Source organism: Mirounga angustirostris, unplaced genomic scaffold, assembly GCF_029215605.1.
Source record: "Mirounga angustirostris isolate CCGP_5_RB_7025 unplaced genomic scaffold, mMirAng1.0.hap1 SCAF_4, whole genome shotgun sequence".
In the NCBI taxonomy this organism is placed as follows: Eukaryota; Metazoa; Chordata; class Mammalia; order Carnivora; family Phocidae; genus Mirounga; species Mirounga angustirostris.
The window spans coordinates 53679094-53704647 of NW_026991712.1; the positions used below are offsets into that span (position 1 = coordinate 53679094).

Genomic DNA, 25554 nt, shown 5'->3' on the forward strand with positions numbered 1-25554 from the left:
GGAAATGCACTTTTGCGTGGCATGACAGGCCACAAGGCAATCTGGCGCGCGAGGCAGCATCCACAAAGGGCAGCAAGCATGAGGCACAGAGGGAAACTGGCATTCGGTCAAAATTTTGGTATGACGGTTTTGGGCGACTCCGTCTTGTGGGTTCTGATTTGGGGTGTTCTCCTAAAGGAGCCATCTCTGAACGCCATAACTATGCAACTTATTTATACACAAGTTTATAGCACCGCATGCTCAGGGGATGTTCCTTAATAAGAAACTCAAAAAGCACAACTTTCACTAATAATGAATAGCAGATGCTTATTTTTAAGCTCTACTCAAAATAATCTAGTGCTCTTAGCAAAAAGCACTAGTTCTTTCTCGTCATCTCTAAAGGATATTACTTTCTAGAGACTGTTTTTTTTTTTAAGATTTTTATTTATTTATTTGAGAGAGAGAGAGTGAGAGAGAGAACATGAGGGGAGAGAGGGTCAGAAGGAGAAGCAGGGAGCCCGATGTGGGACTCGATCCCAGGACCCTGGGATCATGACCTGAGCCGAAGGCGGTCGCCTATCCAACTGAGCCACCCAGGCGCCCGAGGCTGTTTTTAATATATCCAATTAGTAGAGAATTATTTTGTCCTCCTTTCAACCTCATTAGATGTGTAACAGAGTTATCAGAAGAAAACTGAGGGGTAACCCAGTGCTCAGTTTACTCATTGGTAAATCAGGTATATTAATAGCTCATAACGACAGCTGCTCTTGGCCCAGCACCATTAAAACGCTTGATAGAACTGATCTTATGTAATCTGTGGCATCGGAAAATCATTATTAATATCCCCATTTTACAGATATGAGAATCAGGGTTTAAAGAGGTTGAGTAACTTGCCCGCTGTCGTGCATCCAAGGCTGATCTGACTGCATCTTTACCAAACACTCTTGTGAGCAGCTTGATCAAGACTGTGGCTTTTCTGCTCATTGCTCCAGGCCTGGCCCAGTGCCCAGCACATAGTAGGGGCTTTATACATGTGTGTCAAGTGACTACATAAACAAGCAAGACTCAGATGCCTCAAACACTGGCTGACTTCACGAAAAAGTGAGTTTAACAAAGGTATTTTGCTTCAGATTGGATAAAGCAACTTGCCTAAAAGACCAGAGTGAGGCAGCCCCTCTCTTTTTGGGGGGCGCTGGTATAGTCTCGGCCTTCCTGCATACCATTTCTAGCATTTACAGTCATGATCGCCTGCACTCACTAACAAACTGACAGAGAAAGGGCCTCATCCAGGACACCCAAGTGGGGACCCTGACAGTAGCCAAACCTCTGAGGAATGGACAATTGAAGACTCAGGGCTTTTTCCTGGGTGGTTCCCTACCCAGCCACTGTTTTTGTCCTTTCCAGCCAGTTGGCCACCCTTAATCTTCTTTCATACAGAAATGCTGGAACTGAGTTTGAGAGTGGGCTCTTTCCCTCTGGAGGTCTCACTGGTTCACCTGTGGGAAGGCCCCACCCTGGCCTGGCCCTGTGAGTGAATTCCAAAATATGGAGTATCTGTCTTCCAGGGCGTCTGCAGCACCCAGGTTCCACAGACGGGCAGGGAAAGGGGCCTGTGTGCAAATCTGAAAAGGCTGGTACCACAGGACGGGTGAATTATGAAAAACACTCCCTCCCTACCGATGTTGGGAAAAGGCCCTTTCCTGAGGGGCCAGGTCTACACAGCCCCACTTCGGTTGGAGAGGGGTTTGCTTTTGCAGGGTGTGTCTTGCTCTCTGGGGACTGCTAAGAAGTTTACAGCAGTTCTTTACTCCAGGCCTCCTGGGATAAATCCCCTCTACTCTGCAAGTGGTGGAAAACCGGGCCTCATACTCTCAGTCCAACTCTCTACCCATGGCAGGGCCTCAGCCCTTTCTTTTGTGGCTCTAATAGAACTGCCTAGTTCTTAAGTGCCTTCCCAAGCTCAGAAAAGTCCTTTCCAGACCTCATGAAGTATCTTCACCCCCTTGTTTTTCCCTAGCAAAAGGTGTTTCCAAGCATTAGCATATCTACAGCAATTTCACCTGAGCATTATCTAACTCTCCACCCCCCCCTCCAGCTCCGAGGATGTGAGTTCCAGGAGGGTGGGGGCCATACCACTCTTGGGTCACCACAACATTCTCAGGCCTTATCGGCAGCCTGCCCATGCCCCTGCAAGGCAGCAAGAATGGGCCAAAGCAGGAAAGGCTCACTCACTGTAGATTCCAGAGTCTGGGGACCACGGAATCACAGAGGGCAAGTGGACACGCTAATTTCTGGGGTAGGTGGCCTGTCACGTTGGGGGAAGAAACTGAATGCCAGAGGGACTTCTGGAAGGCAGAGGGGAGTGGTGGAGGGTTTCCTATGCCTGGGGACCATTAGGTTCCAGGGGTGGGGGAAGAGGCAGGTGGCAGTGAGCAATATGATTGGCTGAAGACTGTGGAGGTTGGAAAGGAGCTTGGGAGGCTGCACCTCTAGCAACCCCCAAAGAACTCTTACCTGTGAGTATGGGCAGAGTAAGCAGATAATGGGATTGGTCTTGGGTGGACAACTGGCAAGTGGCATGCAGGGGGATATCAGGCAGCAAGGGTGTTTGGTGTGCCAGCAAGAAAAAAATCCAACATGGCATGATGGAGGGACCCAGCCTAGAGAGGGAAGCAGAGGAGGCCAGAAGGAAGGGCTGAGGGGCTGGAGGTGAAGGTGAAGTAAGAGTTCAGTGGGAGTCAGGAGGTGGAATAATATGTATGTGGAGGTGAGGGGTTAAAATCGAACACACATATTAGGCTCAGGCCATTCAGAGGGTGTGGCGCCTAAAATGTGTTAAGATGGCATTGGGATCACGAATTAAGGAGGGATAGAAACGGAGAGGCTATTTGTAAAAGTGAGAAAATATTTCTTATCCTCAATATCTATCAAGTGCTCCCTCACTGACAGGACTGCAAGGTCAGCAGCCAGAGAATGGACCCCGGAGGAATACCAATTGCTCTGCTCCTTTGTAAGGGATAGAGAACCATGGATTTCCAAATTCAAAACACCCATCCGGCTGCTTCTACAAATCCTCGAATAGGGCATCAGGCCAGAGATACACAATTTTTTACCCCAAGTATCTTCTGGAGGACTTCGGTAACTTTGTAGAGCTCCGAGTACACGCCAAGAACTCAAGCCGGAGATGTGCTGTGTGTGTGTGTGTGTATGCGCGCGTGTGTGTAAGGGTCAGAGACGTGCATTCCCGCAGCGAGGGCGGCCTCAGACGCAAATGCCCAGCCCCGCCACCCTGTCGCCCGCTGAGAGGATCTGGCCGCCAAAGCCTGGAAACAAAAAACAAAACAAAACAAAAACCCATAATGGATATCCCCAGGGGTCTTTTTTTTTTTTTTTTTTTTTTTTCCACCTAGTCAGCCGAGAAAACAAGCGTTCCACTTGCCCGGAAATTAGATGCACAGGGTACTCATTCCACTCTGGAGGATGGGAAGCGCTGCAGAAGCGAGACTGGCTGCATGTGGGGACACGGTTCCCCCAAAACGAAAAAGGACATCCCCAGAAGCCACGTCTTGCTGGTGGCCACTGTGGCGGCGCACGGGCTCCGCTCTCCCGGCGCCCTGCGGCCCCCGCCGGGCGGCCGGCGCGCCACCCGGCCAGGTGCATCGGGCCCGGCTCCGCCAGCGGCGCGCGCCTCCCGCCGCCGGGCACGGGTGGCCCCGCAGCCGAGATTTACCGCGGCTCAGGGCGGCGGTTTCCGGGGCCGCCCGGCGCCCGGGCTCCGATTACAGGTTCACACGGGGGGCCCGGCCCGCGGCCGCCCAGCCCCCGCCGGCGCGCCCTCGCGCGGCCCCGCTCCCCCGTCTGCCCATTCTTCTCCATTCATGCGGACGCCCAGCGCCGCCGCCGCCGCCGCCAGCGCGGCCGCCGTCGCCGCCGCCGGCCGCCCGGATTGGCTGGCGGCCGTGGCGCCGGCACTTTCCCACGGCCCGCGGCGCGTGCGGCTCACCGGCGGCGCTGCAGGCGCGGCCCTGGCGTGCGGCCAGGCCAATCGGGGCGCGCGGGGCGGGGCGGGGCCGCGGCCGTCGGCGGGCTTGCGTCCCGGCCCGGCCTCCCCCGCCTGCCCGCCGCCGGCCCACAGCCGCCGCGCCTCCTCTTCCCCACCATCCCCGCCCCCCCACCAGCGGAGACCCAGCGGAGCCCCCGCGGAGCCGACGCACCGCCGCCGGGCAGGGGCCGGCGTGGAGGGCGGGGGCGGGTTCGCCCTCGCCCCGAGCCTCGCTCTGGTCCCTCCCCGGAGCGGCTGCCAATCAACGGAGCGAGAAGCCGGGTTGGCGGAGGGGAGGCTGTTGCCCAGGCGCCGCCGCCCCGCCTCTCCGCCCCCTCGCCCGCCTCCTCCACCCCTCCTGCCCTCCCCCGGGAGCTGAGTAGGGGCGCAGCGTGGGAAAGGGATGGTTGAATTTTAACCGGAGGCAGAGCGTGAGCGCGATCAGTGTGTGCTGAACGCGAGCCCCCGAGCGCGGAGAGGCGCCGCTGCTGTTAACTCCTCCCTGCCCGCCGCGCCGACCCTCCCCCGGAGCCCCCGCGCAGCCAGCATGAAGCGAGCCCACCCCGAGTACAGCTCCTCGGATAGCGAGCTGGACGAGACCATCGAAGTGGAAAAGGAGAGTGCGGATGAGAATGGGTGAGTTGGCCGCGGCAGCGCGGAACCCGGGCAGGAGGCTGGCCGCGGTGACAGCGGGCGAAGGCCCGGGGCACGTCGGTGCCCTCCACTGACCTCTGCGCATCTCGGTCCGGCCACCGTCGGGCGTGAGGGACCCCCCAGCGCTTCCAAACCCAAGTTAGCAAAACAGTCTGAGTGCGGGGAGGGCGTGCGGGAGACCCCTCGTATCACATCCCCTCGCTTAACAGCGATTCTTGTTTTTTCCCCCTCATGCAGAAACTTGAGTTCGGCTTTAGGTTCCATGTCCCCAACTACATCTTCACAGATCTTGGCCAGGAAACGACGAAGAGGCGTGAGTCTCTTTCCAGTGCTTCTTGTTTTGTTTTGTTATTAATTAATGGAAAGAACTACCTTGCTTCATTTTGAAATTTACAGTCTTGATGGAAATATCCTCCTTTGTTTTGTCCGCTTTCTACAGATCATTGAGAAGCGCCGACGGGACCGGATTAATAACAGTTTGTCTGAGCTGAGGCGGCTGGTACCCAGTGCTTTTGAGAAACAGGTAATGGAGAAAGTGGGTAGAGCTCTCAGCGTAGCTGTCCACACCTTCGGAATCCTTCCCCTCGTTAATCTCAACCTTATCTGTGTCTCGAAAAATAACCATATTGCTTGCCAGAGATGAATCATATACAGATTCCAACATATTTTGCGAAGACAACCCATTTTGCTTTAGTTTGTACTTTTATGATTTGCAGAGCATATACATGCATATCTATTTTAAGCTATTCCCCAAAGGCACTTGGTGCCCAATCATTTTTTTATTTTTATTTTTATTTTTTTGCCATGCTTTTCTCTAGGGATCTGCTAAGCTAGAAAAAGCCGAAATCTTGCAGATGACCGTGGATCACCTGAAAATGCTGCACACTGCAGGAGGGAAAGGTACATCTCACTAGTCTCCTGGCGGCCCTGAGTGTTCTGGGTAGAATGAGCAGCTGCAGCAGGCCAGCGTTGGTGCAGTCGCTGCCTTATTTTTTGCTGTGTGCTTTGGGGGTGGGGAGAGAATGGTGTGGCGTGTACAGTTGCCTGTCAGGGCATTTTCAAATGCACAGAGGATTTTCTCCAGTGAATTCATCACCCCAGTCCTCTTCAGAGTAAGCTAATGCACCTTCTCTTGGAGAATACCTTTTATGTGTGAGGTGCCCTAAAGTTGTGACAGTCCTGATTAAAATCAGGTAGCTCTCACCACATTTGTTTATTGACATCTTGAGAAAAAGACTTATTTTTTTAAGTATATGGTTATAATTTTATTGACAGCATTAAAAAAAAAAAGAAAGCTCCTACATGACTCTTGAGGAAAGAAACCTGTTGTGGTTAATTAGAGAAACCCTAACAGAAGATAGGAGACCAGGGTCTGTGTGTCTGTCTCCAGCCGGAAAATACTCAGGACCAAGTGCCTAAAAGCTCCATGATGATAACTTACATCTGTGTGTCTAATGCATTTCACTGCTCTGTGGTTTTTCTGTCCTTGATGTATTTTTTGTTGTTGTTGGGGGAAAACATTAAAGGAATGAACATAGTTTCATCTGCTGGTAGGGTATAATTCCACTTTCTGCTCAGCAGCTTCTAATTGGGCTTTGAACTTGCATTAGCAAAGACATACTTCTGTTGATTAATGCAAAGACTTTGGTCGACTCCAGAGTATTTGGACCTTCATAAGAACCCGTATGTGCCGTTTTTAAGGTTGTAGGTATTTCTCTGCCAGGAAGAGAGCTGCCTTTTGGTATTGAAGACATGCGGGAAATGAGCAAAGCCTTGAGGTTTTTCTTTTGTTCTTTCCCTCAGGCTATTTTGACGCACACGCCCTTGCTATGGACTATCGGAGTTTGGGGTTTCGGGAGTGCCTGGCAGAAGTTGCCCGTTATCTGAGCATCATTGAAGGACTAGATGCCTCTGACCCCCTTCGAGTTCGACTGGTCTCACATCTTAACAACTACGCCTCCCAGCGGGAGGCGGCCAGTGGCGCCCATGCAGGCCTTGGACACATTCCCTGGGGGAGCGCCTTCGGACATCACCCGCACGTCGCGCACCCCCTGCTGCTGCCCCAGAACGGCCACGGGAACACTGGCACCACGGCCTCGCCCACGGAACCACACCACCAGGGCAGGTTGGCTTCGGCACATCCGGAGGCGCCCGCTCTGCGGGCGCCCCCTAGCGGCGGCCTCGGACCGGTGCTCCCTGTGGTCACCTCTGCCTCCAAACTCTCGCCGCCCCTGCTCTCCTCGGTGGCTTCCTTGTCGGCCTTCCCCTTCTCCTTTGGCTCCTTTCACTTACTGTCTCCCAATGCACTGAGCCCTTCGGCACCCACGCAGGCAGCAAACCTTGGCAAGCCCTATAGACCTTGGGGGACGGAGATTGGAGCTTTTTAAAGAACTGATGCTGTAGAATTGAGGGAAGGGAACACTTAACAATCCCAGCTGAGCTGGGCTGTTGCCAACATCACCTTAAAGTCGTCAGTAAAAGTAAAAAGGAAAAAGGTACACTTTCAGATAAATTTTGTTGAAAGACTAAAGGTTTGTTGGTTTACTTTTTCTTTTTTTTTAATATTTTTTTATCACGTCATGTATTAGCAGTTTTAAAAAACTAGTTGTTAAATTTTGTTCCAAACATTAAACTGAAATAGTGAGTATAAATCAACACTTGGTAATAGGTTTGTTCTATGCCTCATTACTTTGTAAACCTCTCTGTCTGAGAATGATCCCATTTTCGCCTCAAAGTTTGGGGAATTTTAACATTTAGTATTTTGGTCTGTTTTTCTTCTTGTATAGTTGAAGTCTGTTTTTAGAATTAATTTTCCAAACCACTAAGTTCAATGTTAACATGATGCTATTTGTTAATATTTTGACAGTTAAGGTGTTGTATAAATAATATTCTTTTGTGGGGGTGGGGGAGGATCTATGTTGAATTTTATATTTCTGAACAAAGCGTTGACAAATCAGATGATCAGCTTTATCCAAGAAAGAAAATGAGTTAATTCTCTGCCTCCTGCAGCAGTCAGGTGAGTGTATAAACCATCAGGGGCTCTGAGTCCATACGACCAACTGCTGTCATCTGCCAGGATTTGTCAGTTCTGGCTTAGGTAGGAGAGAGCCACTTGAAGGCCAGATCCCCATTTGGAGTTGGTGGGGAGGAGATAGAAGGTAATTGCATAGAATATGCCTGCATTTACCAGCCCCAAGCAATGCAGTGAAGTTGCAATCTCACGGATCTCAAATTCACAAGTGTTGACATGGATAAGTGATCTCAGGGGGCAAGCGGTCAATGGAACAGTCCAGTGGAACCTGTTAAATGCATAGCCTACTTCTTCCCGGAACTGCTAGGTTTTCTTTTAACTGGATATTTTTATGTTGTGTTTTCCTTTTCGGTGCATGGAAATGTGGTTGTTGAGATATTCAAAAGGGCTTTGCGGCCTTCTTTTGGTTTAATTTGGTTCAGGCTAGAAAAGTATCATTTTACAGGTTTATTCTTTTAGCAGGTGTAATGTAAACGATCTCCACTGAACTGGGTTTGGCCTCTGTTGTACTGATGTGTTGTGACTAAATAAAAAAGGAAGAACAAACTGTTCTGCTGTATATGTCTTACAAGCCTTGGCCTTTCCCTTTATTGGCTCAGAAGAGATAAATTTTCTCTCATTTTCATTTTGCCTGGCCACCAGTTTTCTTAGGTTGAATGACTTCGTTATTTTTGTAATTCTAAACTGTGTGACTTTGCTGTTGAAGAAGGTGACTGCATTACGGTGCAGAGTTTTGGCCTGACTCCCACCAGGAGACACAGCCCTTTGACTGTTCCGTTAGGCGATCTGCCCTGAGCCGGCCATGTGGGGGCTAGGAAGCCTCAAGTCACACTGGGACATGCAGGGTGGGAAAAAACTCTGATGAAATCTTTTAAAACCATGTTGACCACTCAACAAAATTTTTTTTTTTTTTTCTGAGAGCATCTACTGTGTGCATAGTTCTGTGCTGAGAGAACAGAAAATTTATTTCATCTTTCTTTCTTTCTTTCTTTCTTTCTTTTTCTTTCTTTCTCTCTCTCTCTCTTTCTTTCTTTCTTTCTTTCTTTCTTTCTTTCTTTCTTTCTTTCTTTCTTTCTTTCTTTCTTTCTTTCTTTCTTTCTTTCTTTCTTTTCTTTCTTTCTTCTTTTCTTCTTTCCTTTCTTCTGCAAAACAAGAAAAGTGAAGCGTTGCTATCTCTGAAACCCTGTGCAGGGGCTTGGGAATCGGGCATGATGAGCAGTGGCAGGCCATAATTCTGCACCTGCACAGCTCCAGGAGGCTTTCCTTGTCTTGTTTCAAGGAATTTGCTTAACCCTTTAGTTGCAGTTGACTCCTGAGCTGTGCAGTGAGGAAGCTGACATATGCTTTAGGTTAGAACAAAACGCTGCCAGAACAGAGGCAGTAATGTGGGCCCCAGGGGGGAGAACGGTGCCTTCCCAATGCCTGAAAAGTAGTCCTGCCAGTTAGGGAGTGCTGTCTCCTGGCTTGGACGAAGTTTGCCTTGATCCTGAGGTTGGTGGGGAGGAGAGGGAGAAAACCCACTCTAGCAGATGACAAAATAAAGCCTTTTCGTTGCCTAACCGCCGAGCTCCTCCTCATTGCTCTGATTAAAAAACGAAGACAGGAAGGCAGAGAGAAGTTTGGACTTTGAACTTGAGCAGCGACTTCTGGGTCTCTCCAAGGGGAATGGAAGCTGCAGCATTTTTGGGAGTGTGGGTCTCAAACTTCAGCTCCCACTCAGACTTTCTCTATGCAGCCTCCCATGTTGGTCCCTCCCGGGATGCACGGCTCCATTCTGAGCACCGCCTGTTCCGTGCAGACACTTCCTGCCTGTCTTAATGCTGTGATGGAAAGTGTCATGGTAATTTCTGCCAAGTGTCAGTTTAATTTTAGCAACCGTGATTTCAAATGGCATCAGAGCATTATTGAACAGCATTGTGCTCAGACTGCCTTAGATTCTCTTCCTCGTACCTAGGAACCTAGAGGGTTGCTAATGTGGTCAAAAGTAAAGCCCGTCGTCCTGTTGCTGGCTCTACAGAGAGCGCTGGGGACCGGTGAGACGTGTGGCAGGATCTGCTCGTCACATCAGTGATCCCTGTATCCTCATCTGGCTAGTAATTATTTCTTTTTGTTTGGAGGGGCCTGGTGGGGGGGGTCATTTTCAAGATTACATAGTCTTCCAAAGAAATGTTTTGGTTTTCTTTTTAAACCCCTTCAAGGTGACAGGTTTCTGGGGATAGTGCAGGTGGAATGGGATCTTCCTGGGAAACAGGATGGAATTATAATGATAAGCCAGTGGTATGCAGAAAAATGAATGTAAAAAAACTCATTTCTATTCTGAATTGATGCAGTAAGAGAAAGAATGAAAATAGTACATACATCCATAATATTTCTACCCCTGTAAACAAAAACTTTTTATATGGCCCATAAAATTCCCTTATGAAGAAAATAATATCGTTCATCACAAAGAATCTTGAAAGGTCTCAATAATTACTCACTTATTTTCATTATATGTATTACCATGGATTAATAACATCAAATGAGAGATGGGCAGAATTCTTGCATTAAAAACTCTTTTAGGGCACCTGGATGGCTCAGTTGGTTAAGCGACTGCCTCCGGCTCAGGTCATGATCCTGGAGTCCCTGGATCGAGTCCCGCATCGGGCTCCCTGCTCAGCAGGGAGTCTGCTTCTCACTCTCCCGCTCCCCCATCTTGTGCTCTCTCTCTCTCTCTCAAATAAATAAATAAAAAATCTTAAAAAAAAAAACTCTTTTAAAGAAAAACCTAGAAGCGTCATTTCTAATTTATTCAGTATAGTTAAATTAGGATGTGATTTTTATTCAGTTTCCCCTCCCTGTTCTGTTACCCACTAAAATCATGATATTTTAGATATAGATTCCTTGTATTTAAAATCCCCCAGGAAATGTTCTACCTCCTAGTTACACTTTCCCCAGCCCTTCTGGTCTAAACCAGTATCGCAGCTTTGATGCCTTCATTAGTTTCCAGTGATGATTTATAATTAAAATAACTTCAGAGCTAGTATCATCTGAGACACTGCCTCAAATGTGGCCCAATTTCTTTTACAACCAGGGCTCTGGGGGATGGGGACGTCTTGGAAAGAGGACGTAAATTCGGCTTCCTGCTCCGCTTTTACCTAATTAAGCGACCTTTACATTTAAAAGGTAAAATTCTCTGGACCCCGCTTTCCTCATCTGTCAGATAAAGTGGTTGGACTAGATGGGGGTCCTGGGCACATACAGGGACAAGCACTAGTGGGGAAGGATGCCAGGGCAGCAGGCTGGTGGGTGCCAACCCAGGGAACACGTGTTTTCGGCATCTTCTATCTGACAGTCTGTCTGAAGGGCCACACCAGTGGTTTCTACACTGGAATTTTGGTCCAGTGTTGCTAGATCTTTCAAGTTTTTGAGAACATGTCCGATTTTCGATTTTTTTGTGAAACAGGCCAATTTATATGGGTTGGTAAACTAACTCACCAAAGCCTGTCTGCAAGTAAGACTGGGCAGGTTAGACTGGGCCTCAGCTTCTAGGGCTCTAATCAGAATGGCTCTCTGAGGGCTAGAATTTTCTAGTATCTTTGTCATGCCTGGCCTATGAATACGCTTAATGGATAAACACCCACCTAACATAAACAATGCAGTACTTAGGCAGCTTGAAGGTGGTTTCCTCTAAAGAGTATTATGTAGAGATAAAGAGGCAGAGTTTTTCTTATTTATTCTGAGTTGTCAAATTTCCTCAAGGAGAGAGAAGGTAAAATCATGCTTCTTGTTCTAAGTCTGGTCACTTCACAGGAACCACTTCTGAAGGGGCATGTGGCAGGGTCCTTCTGTTCCCTTCCTACCAAGGGGGAAGATGGGTTCTCAGTCTGGTGGCCTTAAATGAAAGAGTGAGTGTGTGGCTTGCCATGACTCAGCACACCCAAGTCCTAAAAGGCGCTATCTGATTTCAGGAAGTAAGAAGTCTCAGCAAAGAGCAAGCTGTTTTGAACCTCAACTTGAAACATGATGCCTTCCTTCATCTTGATGAACTGCAGGGCTTTTCACTCAGATGCTTTAGTGTTCTGCGGGGGGCGGGGGGGGGGGTGCGGGGAGAGGGGAGAAGGAAGCAAACGAAAAAGAAACTTAGGCCTCTCTTTTTGAGCTGTCTGTAGGTATTGACGTGCATTTGTAGCAGAATTGTTGGCCAGGCCCACGAGTGCCAGGGAAATCCGGGGTACACAGTGGTCCTGAGATGGGTCTGCGGAATCTGGTCAGGTTTCTGGATTTTGTGTGAATAGGCTGTACTATTACGCTTCGTCAGAGTCATGTTGTAAAATTTCCCATGATATTTACTCTTACATTAGCATTTTTCGTTAAGTGCTTTGTGTTGGGTTTTGACATATACTCAAGTTAAAAGACCGCACCTAAATTTAAAACGTAATGATTCCCAGGCAGTTGTTAGGGTGGACTATGGCAGAAGTAACTTAAAAACATCGGATTAGGCCGAAAGAGAGACAAAGGTTACCCCTGAAAGAGTTAATTACTGAGAATTTTCTGTAGTTACTTTTAGTGTTTTGTTTTGTTTTGTTTTTTCCTATCTCCCCTGGGGCATGGTTTTGTTTCTGGTGCGTTGAAATGTTCATGAATGCGGAACCGAATCATAAAATTAAAGAATGACCTATCTGAGCCTTTAATCATCTGCCTCGACTCGGTTTCCTACCACTCGCCGTTCTACGCCTCTGCTCAAGCCAGGCTCGCGGTTCGCAGGTGCAGGAGCGCGCCGAGTAGGCGCTCACCTCCAGACCTGCGCACTAGCTTCCCCTCCGCCTGCACCGTCCCTGCCCCGCTGTCGCCTAAGCTAGCTGTCATCTGGAAGCCACTCGGAGCTCTTCGCACAGCCGCCTTCCCCTGCAGTCTCCCTCCCGGTCTACTTAAAGCAGTCACCCCCCCCCCCCCACCGCCGAGCCCTCTGCCCCCTCCCACCACGCCCCACCCCCTTTCCTCTTTTGCCTCCGGAGGGCTTAGCTAGCATTATCCGACAGAATAGTCATCAATTACTTGTTTACTCTCTTGTTTTGCCTGGTCTGCTCACCTCTAGGGCTCCGTCACTTCAACAGCGCCTAACATAGAAGAGGTTACGTATTTGTTGGATGAATTCGTGAATCCAATCCGCTCCTTTGTTACCACTAAGAAGCAGCGCAAAGCAGATTCAAACAGATAGGTCTCTATCCACCCTTCCCCCAATCTTGTATTTTAAAAACCACCAGGGAAGGCAATTTCATGTTGCACTTCAGTATTTTCTCCTCACTACTATGAAATTCTGCTTTAGAAGAAATTCAACTTGACTACCATACTTCAAGTCTATTTCCTTTTCTGTGTATGCTTAGTGGGGATTGAGGGACATTGGTCACTTTTTAAAGATTTATTTATTTTAGGGGCGCCTGGGTGGCTCAGTCGTCGAGTGTCTGCCTTCGGCTCGGGTCATGGTCCCAGGGTCCTAGGATCGAGCCCCACATCACATCCGGGTCCCTGCTCAGCGGGAGGCCTGCTTCTCCCTCTCCCACTCCCCCTGCTTGTGTTCCCTCTCTCTCTGTGTCTCTGTCAAATAAATCTTTTAAAAAAATAAATAAATAAAATTTATTTATTTTAGAGAGAGAGCGCTAAGGGGGAGAGGGAGGGGCAGAGAGAGAGAGACCAGCCAGCTCCCCAGGATGCAGGTCTCCATCCCAGGACCCTAAGATCATCACCTGAACTGAAACCAAGAGTGGGTTGCTTAATCAACTGAGTCACCCATGCGTCTCATGGTCACTTTTTTATATTCCCCACAAAAGATCCTACTCTCCACTGAAGACCTTCAATTCTTTTTTTTTTTTTTTTTAGATTTTTATTTATTTATTTGACAGAGAGAAACACAGCGAGAAAGGGAACACAAGCAGGGGGAGCAGGAGAAGGAGAAGCAGGCCTCCTGCCAAGCACGGAGCCCGATGTGGGGCTTGATCCCAGGACCCTGGGATCATGACCTGAGCCGAAGGCAGACGCTTAGCGACTGAGCCACCCAGGTGCCCCAGACCTTCAATTCTTAACTCATCATCATCTCCACCTTCTCACCAGTTAGGCGGTTTCAACATTTTTGATCTTGTCACATTTTAGTCTAACTGGTTGGGGTGGGAATGGCGGAGCACAGCATCTGCATTTATAGAAATGGAGAGAACAGAAGTTCTACTATGGAGGTGCCTGGGTGGCACAGTCGGTTGAGCGTCTGACTCTTGGTTTCAGCTCAGGTCCTGATCCCAGAGTCGTAGGATCTATCCCGGCGTGGGGCTCTGCTCTCAGCGCGGAGTCTGCTTGACTCTCCCTCTGCCCCTCCTGCTCATGCTCATTCTCTCTCTCTCTCAAATAAATAAGTAAGTAAATAAATAAATAAAGTTCTACTATGCAGACAGACTACAGCCATCCAGGGTTCACAGGAGAGCAACCCAGAGGAAATATTTAGGCATAATGTGACAAGTTTAAAGGAAGTACAGTCTGGAATAAGTTGGAGGCTGAAGAACCGATGCATAATTATTGCTTTAAGTGTGCAAAGAGCGAGCCTTAGAGAAGTAGAGGCCAATGGTTCTCAGGTGGAGACCCACGTTCTCATGGAGAACAGAACAGTGTAGGGTTGTGATGGGGAAGGGGACTTCATTCTTGACCTTGGTTCTGACCATCAAGCAGTAATGGGTTTGTGGCGGGATTTTGAGGGCAGCTTCTTCTGCTGAGGGCACAGAGCAGGAAGGACCTCACATTCTGAAGAACCAAAGCCCACTTGGGACCCAATACCCTTCACGATTTTTAATCGGAGGCCACACTATCCCTGCCATGTTCCACGACAGCCCCGCAACTGATCCCCCATACCAGCTTCATAACAGGACTCGGGGAGGAGATGAGAAAGGAAACGATTGCCGGGGTGTGGATCTGACTTGGGGGGGGGGGTTTCTCTCCCCTCCCTGTGCGGAGTAGGCAGGTTGGAAGGTTTCATGAGGAATGGTAGTGGCTAAATGAGGGTATGGGAGTCACAGAAAGTGAGTTTGAGGCTTGGACCACTGTCAGGGCTGAAGGCAGGGAGAGCTACCTCCTCTACGGGGAGTGGTTCTTAAAAATGAAGGGCATTAGGCCAAAGCTAAATGTCTCCCCCCCACATACCATGCATCTATTTGGAAAGCATCGCATCAGCAGAGGCCTCTGGTATTGGAGGGAAAGCAATAGAGTCAGAGAGAGAAGGGGATGCGAGCCCCTCGCCCCAGCTCGTATGAGAAGATGTCTTCTCTCTTCTCTCTCCCTTGACACCAGAGGGGTCAATCTGGGCAAGGTAAGGGGTGGAAGAATACGAGAACCATAGCTGGCCTGGAATGTGGACTGCCTTCTCCTACCCCCTAAGGTGCTGGAGGGGGAGAAGAGGCTAAAGGGCAGACAGGGCCTCCCATCCCAGTCCAAGGGCCCCTCTCCACATGTGAGCTGATGATGGGATGGGGGACAAGTTCCAGATGAGAAAGGAGATTGGCATTTCACAACGGACTGACCTCCTTTAGGGAAAGAGACAAGAAACAACTTTAGTCTAAGATGTCATTAAAAGAACCTGGAGATTTGTCAGAATATGATTGAAGGCAGTTACTGCAAAACACAAACAACCCCTGCCCCCGCAAGTATTTATTAATTGTTCCTTACTTAGTGGAGAAGTGCACACATAGTTAAAAAAACGAGACCCCAGTACATGGAAGGAGCTTATGCATGAGATTGCCATACCAGGGCTGGGGATTTTGGGCAAGGTGAAGCCTTTCCTCTTTCAGGAGGAGATTCTAGGAGCCTGCATCATTTTAAGAAGATGGATTTTCTATACTGCAAATCACTGAGTTTAATGTTACTACAGGGCGAAATTTTAAGACAAACGATTCACATTGTCACCTGGTGCACTTACAAGAAGTAAAGAAAAACACTTGCTCTTGTGCCTTGCACATCTCCATTCCTTTTGAAAAGGCTTCCGCTGCCGGGCCACTGGGGCATACTGCAGAATAATGTTTCTGCGCCGCAGCGACTCGCTTCATGAAGTGTCTCACTATCTTCCGGAACAGTCACAGAAATGTGAGCTGGATGATGGAGCAGTTAGAAGGCTCAGTAATCTGTTCAAAGACAACAGTTCTTTATTTAATGCTTGCAATATGCCAGACACGGGGCTAGGGGATTTGCATACATCATCTTCGATCTTTCACAGTGGTTATTCTGAAAGGTCAGCGTTATGATCTGATTATGAGAGTTTGCAAGATGAAGACACTTGTCCGAAATCATATGTTAAGAGGCAAAGCCAGGATTCAAACCGGCAGATCAGAAGTTTGTGTTGTTGTTTAAACCCACAAACCCAGGTCATCAGTTGATTGATTCCAACTTGGTAGGGGGTCTCCGGTGACACTCTCTCATGACTTCAGTAACCTGAAAATGGAACAAACCCCTTTGGGAGAGGATGAGCTCCCCGGACAGAGGGCAGTGAAGCAGAGGGTGGTCCACCCTGGATGTTGGAAAAGAGCTTCAGGTGGGAAATAGACAAGGGCTTCTAAGACTTTAGAATGGCAATGGATACATGTATACATGTTTTAGAAGCATGATCCCCAAATGCTAAACCACCACATGTATGCAATTCTTGACTTGCAACTTTCTCACCTTCGTGCTCTCGGCAGGTTTCCCCCTATATTACAAAAGAAAGCCATGCCTCTTACCCATCCCAGATCTAGGGACACAGAAACTTACAGGACACCAAATAAAGGGACATTTCTAAAACTTGGTTTCAGGGAAGTCTTCCTTAATGATAACTGGGGAACTATAAACTTACCTTCTGCTTCCTATTTTTGCCTATCTCACACATATTTTTGTTATGGGCAAAACATGAGCTATAAGGGTGCCTGGGTGGCTCAATTGGTTGAGCATCCGACTCTTGGTTTCAGGTCAGGTCATGATTTTAGGGTCCTGGGCTCCGAACTCAGTGGGGAGTGAGGATTTTTTCTCTCTCTCTCTTCTCCCCCACCCCACTCTCTCAAATAAATAAATCTTTTTTTTTAAAGAGCTATAAAATAGGGTGTTTTTGTTCATGCTCAAATGTTCTGAATTTAGAAATATGGAGGGAGGTGATGGGTATGAAGGGAATGATTAATGACCTTACCACTTCCATCCTCAACATGCTGTTCGAGATTGCACCCTCTCTGGAGTCAGGTAAGAGCAAAGCAAAGAGAGCCTCAGTAAGAAATGTGACTGGTAGAAGCCTTTCTTTCTCCCCTCCCAGAGTTAAACTCAATTAGTTCTTTCCACTTATTCTCAACACTCTTCCCTTAGTTTCCCCTAGGTAGAAGAGAAACTGGGGTAATTAATAGTTCCCTTGATAAGACTTGGTAAATCTTTTTCATATATTTCCCAGAAATTAGGAAAGAGACTGACTATTGACTGTGTAACAAATATTTTTAAAAATTAGGTACTTTACAATTCTTTGCTTTTGTTAAAATGAAGGACCTAAATTGTCGGTTGGTGGAACATTACTAATAATTTTGATGATGAATCATCAGACTGAGGCTTTTGGCAATATTCATTCATTTATACATGAACTACTTTGGGGGAAAAAGCCTTATTAATTTTATGATGAAGAGAGGCACTCTCAATATCATTTTACTTTTAATAATGAAGTTATCAAAATATTATTTGATTAATTGTATAGTATTAATAACTCAATCCAGAGTTTTCCTTCCTTGTTTCCTTTCTTCCTGACCTCTATTCCTCCCTCCCTCATTCCTTTCCTTCCTTCCTTCCTTTCTTCTTTCCATAATTTAGAGCTTTATGGTCACAAGAAATAAAAACTAAAAAGAATTTGTGTGCATATCCCTATTGGAGAGAACTATGATAACAGATCAAGAAAATACTTTCAAACACAAAAATGTTACTAAAATAAAATTCTGTGGGGAAGTGAAATGGCAATTGGAATTCAAAGAGAAAGAGGAATGATGTGGAATTTCCCACTGTCCAAGAGGAACTTGTTCTCGTATTTCCAACAAAGGCAATGGCTGGTATCAAGTCATTATAGTATGTTGCTTTTGCTAACGGACTTTAACATATCATTAGACATCAACATTATACCATAAAAATGGCAAAATTTGCCACTGTTTGAATTTAGGAAAAATTTTAGGTATCAGTTTTAAAACGTGGTAGAGATAATTTATCAAAATTATTCTGCAGAGTATGTAATCTCCAGTGTGTATGTGTGTGTGTGTTTTCCATACCACCAAGCACTTCTCCACTTCTTAAGGGCACTGCCTGGGTGTCCTATAATTTAACTCAATTCTGACAGGTAGATAGTGTCAGATCCCACAGGTTAAGGGCTGATTCCCAAAAGAGATTGCAGTCCCCTGCCCCGCTTCAGATGACAATCACGAGTCCAGGTCGTCACCTTGCTTCTGACCAATGGCTATTGATCAGAGTTTCTACTGACCTCCTCCTTCTCTGGTTCCATTAATTTGTTAGAGTGGCTCACAGAACTCAGAGAAACATTTACTTATGTTTACCAGTTTAAAGGAAATTATCAAGGATACAGATAAATAGCCAGATGAAAAGGTAAAGAAAGGGGGCGCCTGGGTGGCTCAGTGGTTAAATGTCTGACTCTTGATTTCGGCTCAGGGCATGATCTCAGGGTTGTGAGATCAAGCCCCATGTCAGGCTCTGTGCTCAGCACAGAGTCTGCTTCTCCCTCTCCCTCTGCTCCTCCCCCACTCCCCCCTCTCTCAAATAAATAAATAGATACAATCTTTTTTTTTTTTTTTTAAAGAAAAGCTACAGAAGGATCCCGAGTGCAGGAGCGGCTGTCCCCACGGAACTGGACAGCATCACCCTTACAGCACGTGGATGAGTTCACCAACATGGACGGTTTCTGAAACCTGCCCTTTTGGGTTTCTACGAAGGCTTCATTAAGATTAAATCATTGGCCATTCGTGACTAAACTCAATCTCCAGGCCCTCTCCTCTCTTTGGAGGTTTGGGGATGGGATTGAAAGTTTTCACCGTCTAATCACATGGTTGGTTCTGGCAACCAGCCTCCATCCTGAGGTGCTTTTTCCAAAAGTCATCTTACTAACCTAAATGCAGGTGTGATTGAAAAGGACTTGTTATGGATATCAAAAGACATGTTTATTGCATTTATCACTTAGGGAATTCCAAGGGTTTTAGGAGCTCTGCCAGATATAACAAGATATCTGTATATCTTATTATAAACATATAAACCATCTCACAATCCAAAAAACTTCAATACCACTGACCTAGATGGTCTTAAGCCTGAAACTCTTTATTATAGAGAAATGTCTGGAATTAAATTTGGCTCAAATCCAGATTACCAGCTAAAACACTGGGTGAGTTACTTACACTTTTCAAGCTTTAATCGTCATCTGAGAAGTGGGGTATCTACAGAACCTTCCTCATGGGGTTGGGGTAGCTGTGAGGATGAATAGGGATGATGTGTCTAAAATGCTTAGAACGTGGCCGGCATATCATAGGGGTGTCAGGAAGAAAAATGCTTAATAAGTTGAGTTTGATCAGGATGGCCTCCAAGGAACACCAAATTCCACACTGGAAAAGGCGATGTTTGGTGTGTAGGACACAGTAGTGGGTGTGTGTCCCTGTGTGTGCGGTTTCAATGTGCTCTTCATAACAAAGCCCTGTCACCAATGCCCCTTCTCTGCGGCTCACCTCTCCTCTTTGCCTGGGCCACCAAAAGTTCTCAGCCTCCGTGGTGTGGTTGGGGCTGGGGTGAGGGGGTAGGGAAATAGCGAGGAGGGAAATAGAGGGATAGGTGACACGAGAGCAGGGACAACAGATCAGGGAAGGGTGGGCACCTCATTCTGGAATGTTGGGAGGCGAGGGTTTCAATCTCTCCAGATTAGGTGGAAAAAAGAACTGTCAGCTACCCAGAGATCCTATAATCCTTGTGTTGTCCTGGAAGTCCTAGCCGGCCAGAGCATCAGAATTATCCCTATGGATATGGTAGCTGGACCATTAAGCCACCAGCAGGTGGAATGTCTTTGGAAGGTCCATGGCCTGATTCCCAGATTTCCAGATTCCCTGGCCAACTGCAGGGGTTCAAGCGGTCCCTTCATTAAGCTCACAGTCTCTTGCTCCTGCAGTTTTGGGGGCACCACGTATCCTATTTTGGCTGAGATCTGTGTGCGAAAATGCCAGAATTGGAGGCAGGATGCTTGAGTGGGGAGGAAAGGGCACTTGTGGGGCAGAGAGGGGCCTGCGGAGGTGGATTCAAGTGACTGCTGGATCTCATCTCTCTCCAGCCAGGACGAACTTCCTAAGGGAGAGGACAGACTGAGGGACTTTTTTTTAAGGACATAAGAACTTAAAATTGATTTTTTTTTTACAGATTTTATTTATTTATTTGAGAGAGAGAGAGAGAGAGAGAGAACGAGCAGTGGGGAGGGGCAGAGGGAGAGAGAGAGAGAGAGTGAGAGAGAGAAGCAGACTCCCCACTTAGCAGAGAGCCCAATGTGGGGCTTGATCCCAGGACCTGGAGATCATGACCTGAGCCAAAGGCAGACACCCAACCCACTGAGACACGCAGGCACCCCTTAAAATTGATTTCAAAATTGTTTTTCATCTTGTGCCATAATTATGTCTTCATAACCCCCAAACTTTAGCTAGAATCTGAAAAATAATGACTTCCTGTTAGCGATGCTTGAGGACAGTGGACCTCAACTTGCCTGCATGTCAGATCACCTGGGGAGGTTGGGAAAATCCTGGTGGCCAGTCCGCACCCAGACGAACTAAATCAGATGCTCTAGAGGTGGCACTGATATCCGTACAAATCATTCAGGTGGTAAGAAAAAATGTGCAGCCACGGTTGTTACTTGCCACTTTAGGAAAATGGAAGGGGAGTGGTGTGGGGCTTGGGGCAAACTCTTCAGGCAACAAGGGAGAGGCCGGTTGCTGAGAGGCAGGTTGCCGGTGAAGGTGATCACAAGTACACCAGGCAGACTGAGGATTTGGGGCTTTCACCCCAGACACTTGTAAAAGAGCGGCGGACTTGGTCCAGCAATCAAAGAGAGTGGGTGGGAGATAAACCGTGGTCCTCACTGTCAACATGGACTTTCACTGCTATTGCCCTTGAGCTGACCTAACTTTCCTTTCTCTGTCAATTTGGAGGTTCACTCCCTTCCAAAGACAGTGAACTCTGGCTGTTGAGCAGGAGCTGTGGAAATGCCCCTCTTACCCAGCTCCAGCTGTGTGACTTGTAGACACATCCTCCTGGGGGGAAGTCAACAGCTACCCTCTCAAGAAACATGACAGAGAAGTCCACTGTGTGTAGCTAAGCACTCCCTGGAGAGACAGGCTGTCAGAATAAGAAGGTGGGGCCAAGTGGTAAACAGCCAACAAAGGAGTCAGACAGGATTAGTCCAACTCTTAATAAAAGGTCCCAACTATGCTGAGTTCTTCATAATCCGGCCTAGAAGATTTGCCTCCTTTCTTGTCTCCTCCAGCCCGCTACTTCCCTCTCTCTCAGCTCTGATAACAGTGTCCAGAGCATTCTCGTGGTCACTTAGCTGGATACAGGAATGTGTGACTTGGTTAACTGGTCACTTCAAGTGAACATGCTTTGTTTCATCACTGGGCTACAAGATTAACTTTCTGGGAGCTTGGGGTTTGCAAGACCTCCAAAGAGAATGACATCTATCTATTGGTAAATATTCTTTCTCTCCTTCTTCTGTTTACTCTCCTCCCTCTCTCTTCTCCTTCCTTCCTTCCAGTGCGTATCTCTGTGATGAGGACAGTACTATTCATAGAGCACCAATGAAAACTGTGTACAGAAAAAAAAAAAAAAGGAGCAGTGGTGCCTTGGGGAATATTTTCTGTCCAAATTTATGCCCACTCTTCCTCTTGCATCACTATCAAAGCACCTCCTTCTTGCCTTGGGGTGGGTTGACCTGGGCAAATACATTGCACAAAGCATGGTGGCATTGAGATGGGGAGAGGACAGAGTTGGTTTCAACTAGGGAAGCCTCACAGAAGGATTGGAAGCTTATTAATTAAGCAAGAGCCAATGTGCTACCTGAGCAAGCATGCCGGGGTATGAAGGACAAGGGCCAAAGGAGGTGAGAAATGGGAGACGGAGAAGAGACGTTAGAAACCAGGGCTGCCAGGAGCAGGGGCGCACGGACTGAGGAGAAGCTTCAGCACTAAGCCTATGAGCTGCAGTTCTCCGATGTGAGGCGGGGCGTCTGGCGGTGGTCAGGCCATGGGGCCCGACAGCAGGGCCCAGCACCTTCACGGGTTGTGGGTTGGTATCTCTGGGGATCTGGAGGTGAGGAAGTTAATAAGATGATGAGGAGCTGCCCTGAGAGCTCGGGAGTAGTTCATAAGTGGGCCACCATCCCTGCTTTCCCAGACATCTCTTCAAAGGCAAGTTGCTCTGTACCGTGGGGTCAAACACCGGACTAGTCAACCCTGCCATCTCAGGGACTGTGACTGGTATTTGGTGCTTGAGCGAAGTCTATTGTGGTTTTTCTTTATTTGTATATAAATAAATATTTATTTGTATATAAATATTTTTATGTTAATAAAGCTATTTCTATACTCTCGATATTTTGTATCAGACACTGAGCAATTTAACGTAATTAGATTCATTATTTTGGAATTAAATAACACAGTACATATGTATATTCTTTCTAATTTGATTAAAAGTTGGATCTCTAAGTGAATTTTGAGGGGGGTGAAAATGTCCTTAGAGTCTTCTATAATCACTCCCTTCCCCTTCCCGTGGCCCGGGCTCAGGCCTAACACTGTTCTGGAGCTGAAGCAGAAATCCTGCCAGAACTTGCAGGAGAGAAGCAACCTACACCTGAGCCAGACCGGCTCATGGGCCTGTTGCATCAGCCACGGTGGTGCTTGTTAAAAAAACAGAAATGCTCATGGCTGTGCCCAGATCTACCGAAATAGAATTGGGTGGGGGGAGGGAGGAGTTGTTTGAAACCTGGAGGGCTGTGTGTTCAGTCCTAGATGATTCTGGGATGTCTGATCCTATCACTCCTTCGGGACTCTCTGGCCCCCATAATCTTCCTTATCAGGGGTGACTCGCAGAATCTCTGGCTCCCACCCACTCCCCTTTCCCAGAGTCCTGTCTTTTGTAATAACAACATCAACACTTATATCGGTGGCAAAGATGACTCTAGGCCTGTGACACCATTCATTGTCTCTCTCTCTTTTTTTTATTAACAGAATCTCAGTTTTTTTTTACAGCACAGCAATACGCCTAGTCTTTTAAGCCTCTAGGTGTGGTGTGATCATGAGGCTCATTCTGCTCAGTGTGCTAAAATCAGAAGTGCTGTGCAGAGCTTTTGAAAGTAAAGGTAGAGGTGCAAACTTCTTACTCCATTTCTGCTTCTTGCACGTGGATGTGTTGGCCGGAGCTCCGGAGCCTCGTTGGCTCATGACGCAAGGAGCTAAGGGCGGTTGAACAGGAAGAGAGAAGGACTGGGGTCTCCGGTGTCCCAGTAACTGCTAATCCAGTCATGCTCTGGGCCTACATCATAGGAGAAGACAGTAAACATTTATGTACTTAAGCCATTGATAATTTTGGCTTTTTGGTTTTTCACAGCTGACTCAAATCCAAATACATGACATGTATTGACTATATCCCACGTGGCAGGCACCAAGCTAAACTGTTTATATATTTTCTAATTTAAGCCTCATAAAAATCATTTGAGAGATTCTACTATTAGCCCCATTTCACAGATTTAAATTAGGCTTAAGGAAGTTAGGTAACTTGCTTAATATCACTCAGCTGGTATGTTCTGGGATAGCAGTTGATCTTCGGTAGGCAGAATTCAGGAGCCGGGCCCTCATTCCTATATACTGAGGACGCGCCTCTTAACGCAGTTCCCTTGATATCAAGGGCTGAGAAGGTTTAAGTTCCTCTGTAATGAACCACAACTCTGTTCTCTATTTCTCTATTATTATTGATGGGGTAGAGACTTTTCTAATCTACCTTCCTCAATCCTCCTTCCTCAGAGGAGGGAGGTAGGAGAGAGAAATAAGGAAATGATCTAAGACAATGATCCTAGACTTCTGAATTTGAAGGATCCGGTTAAAAAAAAAAATCGGGTGACTGACATAGAGTTCACAATTTTTTATTTTTCACAGTAAGGGCATTAATAAAAAAAAACTATCATCTGCCCTGAACAACATTTGATGAAAAAACAAATGTTCATATGAGAGAAAAGATGATATAATCACAAACTAAAGGGCAGTCTTTTAAGCCAAATAAATTTAATTATAAACTTAGTATTTTAAAAGTACAATGCATTTCTCCCCCTCTTGCTCATGTTTTTCAAGGACTGGCAAAATGTCATCAGGATTTGAGAAACCTTTATTTAAGATTTTTTAAAAAATATTTTATTTATTTGACAGAGAGCACAAGCAGGGGGAGGGGCAGGCAGAGGGAGAGGGAGAAGCAGGCTCCCTGCTGAGCAGGGAGCCCGACGTGGGACTCAATCCCAGGACCCTGGGATCATGACCTGAGCCGTAGGCAGCCGCTTAACCGACTGAGCCACCCAGGCACCCCACCTTTATTTAAGATCTTAAAGAAGGGGTAGCTAGTTAGAAAGTGGAAAAGCTGCCTCAGGATGCAAATCAGGCCAAAGAGTGATGAACAGGCATGGCAAGAGTCCTTTGTGACACCAATATCCATTCAACCTTTCTTCCTTAGTCATACGACCCTGGTTTTTATTTGAGGTAATACTGTGCTCAGCTGAAAGAACATATATAGGTCCTTGCAGGTAAAGTTGGCCATGTGATTACATGTTGGTCAATGAGATATAATGCAGAATGTCGGGTGGCATTTTCAAGAGGGTGCTTCATTGGGGCTCAGCTGCAAAGGGGGCCCTCTTGACTTCTTTCACATTCTCTTCCTACTGATCTAGTAGGAAGACATGGTGGCTGTGAACTATAGTGTCTCTCTTAGACTGAGGACGGCAATGCAGAAAGATGGTGGCCTGTGTCCCTGATGACACCTTGGAACTCTGAATGGCCCACTTTTGGGCATATTTTACAGGAGAGGGAATTTCATCTTATCTGAGATACTATTTTATTTTTTTTCTGCTACATGCATCTAATCCCAACTGATATAAAGAGGTAAATCCAAATCCATTTTAGACAAAGAGCATCATAATAGTGTTAGACAAAAATTCATAGAATCAGGGGTACCTGGGTGGCTCAGTTGGTGCAGTACCTGACTCTTGTTTTTGGAGCAGGTCCCGATCTCATGGGACATGAGATCGAGCCCTGAGTCAGGCTCTGTGCTCAACTGGGAGTCTGCTTGAAGATTCTCCCCCTCTGCCCCTCCCCCACGTGCTCTCCCCCTCCCTCTCTCAAATAAATAAATGAATCTTTAAAAAATATTTCAAGGAATCATTTGCCTTATTTATCAGGAGGAAAATCAGAACCAGGGCCGTGAAGTGGCTGGCGCCAAAGTCACATCATTCAACATTCATTCTACAAATACATATCGAGCAGGTCCTACGTGTGAGGCTCTTTGCCAGCAGCTGGGAGCACAGAGATGAAGCCGAGTATGATTCTGGCATGAGTCACAAAGTGGAGTTAGAGGGAGCCGCTGCCTTTCTCCTGTGTTGTACATCCAGCCACGTCTAGGTGGTTGGCTTTGTGTTAGGTGCTGTCTAGAGACTCCAAACCAGGGGCTGAGACTGGCCCTGGGGACAGAAGTGCATGGGACAAAGAAGAGGGAGGGACAAGTTGCTGAGCATCTGGGGCTGTCTTGTCACTTGGAGAAAAGCAAAAGTAGCAAAAGAAGAAATGAT

The 25554-nt window shown here is 47.2% G+C and overlaps 1 protein-coding gene across 2 annotated transcripts; it reads left to right on the forward strand.

The window, feature by feature from the left end:
- Positions 1-4153: 4153 nt before the first annotated feature.
- Positions 4154-8277, forward strand: HEY1 (hes related family bHLH transcription factor with YRPW motif 1). Of its 2 annotated transcripts, XM_045896338.3 has the most exons (5): positions 4154-4657; positions 4913-4988; positions 5115-5198; positions 5494-5575; positions 6479-8277. In XM_045896338.3, the coding sequence occupies exons 1-5, from the start codon at positions 4569-4571 to the stop codon at positions 7060-7062; spliced, it is 915 nt and encodes a 304-aa protein (XP_045752294.1). In that variant the 5' UTR covers positions 4154-4568; the 3' UTR covers positions 7063-8277. The 2 variants fall into 2 exon arrangements, with proteins under 2 accessions (XP_045752294.1, XP_045752295.1); XM_045896339.3 differs by lacking the exons at positions 4154-4657; positions 4913-4988; positions 5115-5198; positions 5494-5575 and adding an exon at positions 5603-6036 and having other exon boundaries at positions 6477-8277.
- Positions 8278-25554: the final 17277 nt, after the last annotated feature.